Source organism: Diabrotica virgifera, chromosome 9 (genome assembly GCF_917563875.1).
Source record: "Diabrotica virgifera virgifera chromosome 9, PGI_DIABVI_V3a".
NCBI classification, from domain to species: domain Eukaryota; kingdom Metazoa; phylum Arthropoda; class Insecta; order Coleoptera; family Chrysomelidae; genus Diabrotica; species Diabrotica virgifera.
The window spans coordinates 79283047-79289285 of NC_065451.1; the positions used below are offsets into that span (position 1 = coordinate 79283047).

Below are 6239 nucleotides of genomic sequence, written 5' to 3' on the forward strand. Positions count from 1 at the left end.
TAACGAATTAATATCTAGATCTAAAGTATTTGGTTGTCTACAACCGTTATATGGAACTAACCCAGACGTATCATCATCATTAACAAAACTAGAATCTAATATAGATAATGGAACCACATTACTATCACAATTATTATTGTTACGTTGAACACTACCAATCAAAGAAGCGTTTGTAAATGACCATCTGTGATCATTTGAATCAAGCGAATCTAACGTATTATCTATAGAAATAAATTTCTGGTTTAATTTTGTTTTGTGGTGTGTGCTGCTTTCTTGAACGACACCCCTTTCCCTTTTCGTGAAGATGGGTTTGGGTTGCTGGATGTGCTTGGTCCAGCAGTTTCGTTTGACGATGGGGTTTGATTCCCTGATTGGATGTTGGACGGAGAAACGTTCAGGGGACGGACCTCCGACGTGTCGTTTCCCGAACACTTAGAACAGTTTCTTTTAAGGGTGTTCTCTCGGCCACAACCATGGCAGAAAATACGATTTTGAGGAATCCCACAATTGTAAAATGGGTGACCAGGCTGATCACAATTCCAGCAGACAAGAGAACTAACAACCGAAACATTATGTTCATGACCCTTATTTAGCCAAGAACGTTGCCTAAAGGAAGTTGGCTGAGAAGAAGAGTTAGAAGAGGATCGAGATGTGGATGGAGGTTGAGAAGACCAGGATAACGTTTCCTCCAAACGTTTGCATTTTATAGTAAGGTCATCAATGTTCTGAATGTCCATAAGAGCTAATTGTTGATGATAAAAGGGCAATAGACATTTAAGGATGATTTTAATTTTAGCTAAATCTGACAAAGGAGTGTCTAAACGACTACACATACCTAATATAGTATTAATAAACATAGTAACAGATTCCCCAGGTTTCTGCTTATGATTCTTAATTTGATCTAATAAATCATCCTGGAATGAATACGGAAGAAAATCCGACTTCAACTTTTTAATCAGATCAGACCAACAAGAAAAATTACCCCTGTTATTCATAAACCATGTAAAAGCGGTCCCGGTGAACAACTCAGCAGAAGCAGCAAACAAATCCTCTTCAGAAACACCTCTAGATATTCGAAGACATTCAACCCTTTCTAAAAATGACATCACATCAGTGTGCTGTTTTTCACCTGAAAATGAAATACCCCATTTGTGTACTTGAACAGGTTTGGAGTACGTAAAGCTAGGTACATTGACTGAAGCATTAGGAGTAGAGGTAGCAATGGGGTTAACTCTAGAATCAAGTTCACCCTCTAGTGTTAATATTTTAAGAGAAACAGACCTCTTGAACGGTTCCTGTTCTTCAGAAGGACAGTGTAGCAAGTGTACACGGGCAGAAATATGGCCTAGACGAGATGTTAATCGCGCATACTCTGTATCCTTTACAGTTCCCCTAAACTTTTCGATTTTTTTAGACAAGCTGTCCAATGTTTCAGTGATTCCTTTTTGTTGTTCCTCAAAAGGAAGGGATACAGCTGAAATTTGGAGAAAACTTCTATTGCCAGCTTCTTGTTTCAAAGCACCTCTCAAAAGATTGCGTTTTTTATCGACAGTTGTCGACTCCTCTGGCATTATGTCCCGAATCTTTAATTCATAATCCAATTCATCCACCAGAAGATGTTCAGCTTTAAAAGCACACATGATGAGAGCAAAGTTATTGACAAATAGTCCAAAGAACAGAAATATGAAAAATATGAAAATATGAAAGTTTGCACGCAAAATATATATAATATAAACCGAGAAAATATCAGCAACACACCAACAAAATCAAAATAGCCAGCAAAAAAAAAAAATATATATATAATGCAGTATATAATCTAATAAATAAGATCAAATAAATATATAAGATCAAATAAATGGATAAATAATCCAATAAATATTGTATACTCAAGTAAACCTACTACCTAAATACTGGAAGTAAATTTTTTTATTTATATGTAACTTACCACCACTCTAGAAAAAATATATATCTATAATAATAATAATAATAATCAACACTTAGTTGTACCTCCAACTATACCACTATTGACTGAAGAAATAAAATTGTTATATGAATTATATTATTAATAGCAATATTAAATATAAGTTCCCAATAAAAATTCAAAATCTAACCCAGAATGTAAGCTGCACAAACATATACTATAATGAGGTCCCAAAATATAAACAAAAATCAAAACAGCGTTTAAGAATACCTGATATGTATCAGAAATTAAAAATAAAATAAATAAGTAACAATATGTGTATAGGATACCAAACGGAAATAACAAAGAGATTTCAGATAAAAGAGAAGAATTGACCTAAATGAATACTGTCTCAGACCAAAAATAAAGCCACCACGTTGGAAAGCCGATGTAACAACTAGCTGATGATTTTCTGTTGGAGTGAATGAAAAGGGAGTGGTAAACTCCAACAGAAGTAGTAAAAAGAAGAAGATCTACTTAATGTAGCCAAAGGACAAAAATGTGTGGCTTCTCCGTTGAAGAAGCTGGAGTAACTAAAATACAACTTTGTAGTAGTATTTGTATGGAAGGATGCCAAGACAAAGAATATCGAATTGATACAGGACTAGAGATGAGAAATCATTAATAGATAGATATAACTTGAATGGCTAGCTAAATATGTATGAGAAGGGCCACTTGACACTCAAGGAAGGATTCGGCCAATTTGCACGGCTATTTTTGGCCAGACAATAGATTAAAGGAAGTGACAATGATGGCTCGAAAAGAAGATATGAAGATAATGTTCAGAAAATAGATAGAGTAAATATAATAATATACTGAAAATAGAATGAATTTTTGGGCGCCAGAAGAAGGATAACTAGGTTAACGCTCTTCCAGGTATTCTACGCTGCTATAGAGTATGTTAAATTTGTAGTACAAGTATGTGAAAAGTTATTAAAGATTATTAAATTATAAAATATACTACTAAAAATAAAGGAGTAATAAGAAAAAAAAAAATCACAATAAATGTATATTTATTGAATGTAACTACTAGATCTTTTTAACAATCTCTGAGTTAGGACAAGTAACTAGTGTGTAACTCTAACATGACAGGAAAAAGTGATACTAGTGAAAGTCAATTACAAAATCATCATACAACTATGATCTAAGAATACTCTTTATAAGGTTAGAAAAACTGACTACGGGTACCTCTAATACAGGAAGTACAACTTACAACTAGGTTAGTAGAACCCTCACCAAATAATAATTGTACGTTTATAATACGTACACCTTAATTAAATACTACCTGATACTATATATAACATATAAATACCTCACTGTGAGTGGGACAGGCACAAGCCTTATTGAATAAATAAACCTACGAGTGGATACACAGATCCTTTTCCTAACTCGTGGTTTATAATAGTAATAATAACAAGTGAAACCAAAAACTAATCTGAGGGATTAGAATCCAGAAGTTCATATGAATTTAATAAATTAAAGTTAAAGTTAAATAAAGTTAATAAGTTAAAGTTAAGTAAAGTTAATAAGTTCAAGTTAAATAAAGTTAATAATTACAATTTTGACTAATATGTGAAGTTAATTTTTAAAAATTTAATTAAACATATACTAAAATAATGGAATGAGTTTAAATAATTATACAAAAGTGGAACACAGCCTAAAAATAATCAAGATAAGAGTACCGACTACTATTATCAGGGAAAATATCTGAGCTCAGAAATTTATACCTTTATAGATTGCAGAGTGTTGGGGAACGCTATCAATTAAATATTATGTTGTAAAGAAAAAAAAACCTATAAAAAATATAAAGCAGGAAAAATGTGTGTGCAATTGAACTATAAAAAAAAAATGTACTAAATATCACAAAACCAGTCTGTCTTTAATAAGAGCACAGTAAATGTTCCCAAACAAACCACTCTTTCCTAATCTTGAAGTTGATGTAATGAGCACCCAAGGGTGCTAACTCTCGCTAGCAGCTGTCCTGCTGGAGGTACAGGAGAGGAAGACTGGTAGAAAGCAGCTGAAGGTACTCAAAACTGTTGGAAAGCAGCTGGAGGTACTCAAAAAAAGAAAATGTGGAAATAATCCAGGCTGGTCGCCTATTGATTGTTTCTCTCTGTGTGGTCTGGCCTTGGTGTTGTTGTAGGGTGGCTTTAAGATTTCATGGTAGGTGCTAAAAAAAACACAGTGTGGTGTTACTACCAATCTACCAATGTCAAAAAAAAGAAGCAAGAGATACGAGGAGGTGTTTTTATTCCTATGGGAATAAGAAGAAATAGGTCATTAAGTCCAAAAACTTGAATGACTAGACAGCTTGACCTTTTATCAGGTTGCTATCAGATGACCTTGGTCAAATAACACAAGTAATTTCCAATTGAAATACAAAATATAATTACTGTGAAAGAATATTTTATTATAATATATACACCGGTATATAGATATATTATACAAGGATGAAATATAGTAAGACTAAGCGATGGATACTTATTTGTTCATCGTTCAAAAGATAGGAGTTCTGTAGACTTGAAAGGAATATAAAAAATGGAGTTTAAATTAGCTCTATTTTCCAACTGGAAGCACAAATTAACAACGAATATTGAATTATCTCTAGATGAGTTTGATCCATGAAAATAAAACATAAAAACCATGAAAATAGACTATGTGAAACTTAGTTAGCAAATGTCAAGGACTTCCAAAATGGCTGAATAAAATACTTAATAAAATGTGTATTTACCGGGGTAGAACTCATTGGATATAGTATGCTCTAAAATTCTTCAAATCCACTGCTGCTGGATAACTTCACTATACTTTTATTGTAATATTTAATCAATTTGGAACTGAGAATTAGAGGTGAATAATTGAGTCTAATGACCCCGCACACTACGATTCAGACCGAACACTCGAGAAACAATGGCAATCCAAGGCTCACGTTCACAGCTGAATCCTTCGTACCCCTCTACTAAGCATTGGCTGTCAAAGTGGGGAAACCAATGTTGCCACGTTTTAAATGTGACGTCATCAAGCATTTAAAAATTCTGAGATGGGTTTAAGTTCTATTTGAATAAACATTGAAAGAAAATAATTCTGAAAATAATTAAATAATATTTTGGATAGTTAAATAATATCTTCCCATCAATAATCGATTCTATAAGGGGCGGAACGTCACAAGAAGGAAAAACGAAAGTAATAGAAAATAAACATAAATTAAAGAAAAAGAGAAATCTAGTCTATATTAACAATGATCTCACCGCAAAAGAAAGGGATATAGACTACCACATAAGAAAAAGGGCACAAACAGAGAAGAATAAAGGTAAACAAGTACAGATTAAATATCAAAAAATTATAATAGAAAATGAAAAAGAAAGGTAGACGAGTTCTGGATTAAGTAAGTAAGTAATTGAGACAAAAAGAAGAATGTGTGTAACTTATTTAATTCAAAATTCGTTTTACTTTTGTCAGAAAACAGGAATGCATGCACATGTTTATTTGACAAATAATAAATATTCCTTTTCGCTTAAATTCAATGTTAGAGCTGCCACCCACCAGCCTCTTGGAAGTTTAACATTACGATTAAGCGAAAATCAATGTTTATTTTTTAAATAAAACATTTTTGTTTTCTGGCACGAATAAAATATATTTAGAATTAAATAAATTACATACATTCATCTTTGTGTACCAATTAATTTAATTTAAAAAATTTTTTTAGTACAAATATCTTATTTACATATATCTTAGTTACCGAGATTATGGAAAAAGCTTTAAAATGACATATTACAAAGTTTGATATACTCATTAATTGTTAATATAATTGCGAAAAAAGGTCGGAATTGCAAAAAAAAATATTTTCGCAATAACTGCTGTAAAAATGAGTGTACAGGTTTGAAATTTTTGTCAAATGAGGGTTCTTTGGTGCTTAATATGTGATAAAAATTTCAAAGCGATTCATTCAACTGTTTAAAGTTTATTCGAATTGTTTATCTCAAAGAGCATTTTTTTGCAATAACATAACTCAGAAAAAAAGACGTTAGAACCATTCCACAGGTGGCAAATGGAAGAGCATGAGCTATATTTTCAACTTGGTTTAAAGCAAGCGAATAAAAAATGCATTTATTAGTAATAAATAATTATGCAAAAGTATCGTAAATCTTTCCATATAAACTTTGTGAATAACGTTTTCCAAAAAAATTAACTTTTTTACCCTGTTTTAAGTGCACAACTACCAAGTAACATTATTTATATCATAATTGATAAAAAATTGTAATTAATAAATATAATTTCT

General features: G+C 31.8%; 1 protein-coding gene across 1 annotated transcript; it reads right to left on the minus strand.

Annotated features, from left to right (window-relative positions):
* Positions 1–233: 233 nt before the first annotated feature.
* LOC126892802 (uncharacterized) lies at positions 234–5121 on the minus strand. The gene is made up of 2 exons (XM_050662534.1): positions 4695–5121; positions 234–4133 (listed from the first exon to the last, which is right to left on the minus strand). Exon 2 carries the CDS (start codon positions 1638–1640, stop codon positions 243–245), a length of 1398 nt encoding a protein of 465 aa, XP_050518491.1. The 5' UTR covers positions 1641–4133; positions 4695–5121; the 3' UTR covers positions 234–242.
* Positions 5122–6239: the final 1118 nt, after the last annotated feature.

What these genes read in the sequence shown, in the direction of transcription:
- LOC126892802 (XM_050662534.1), bottom strand. Translation starts at nt 1,640, where the DNA reads ATGTGTGCTTTTAAAGCTGAACATCTTCTGGTGGATGAATTGGATTAT.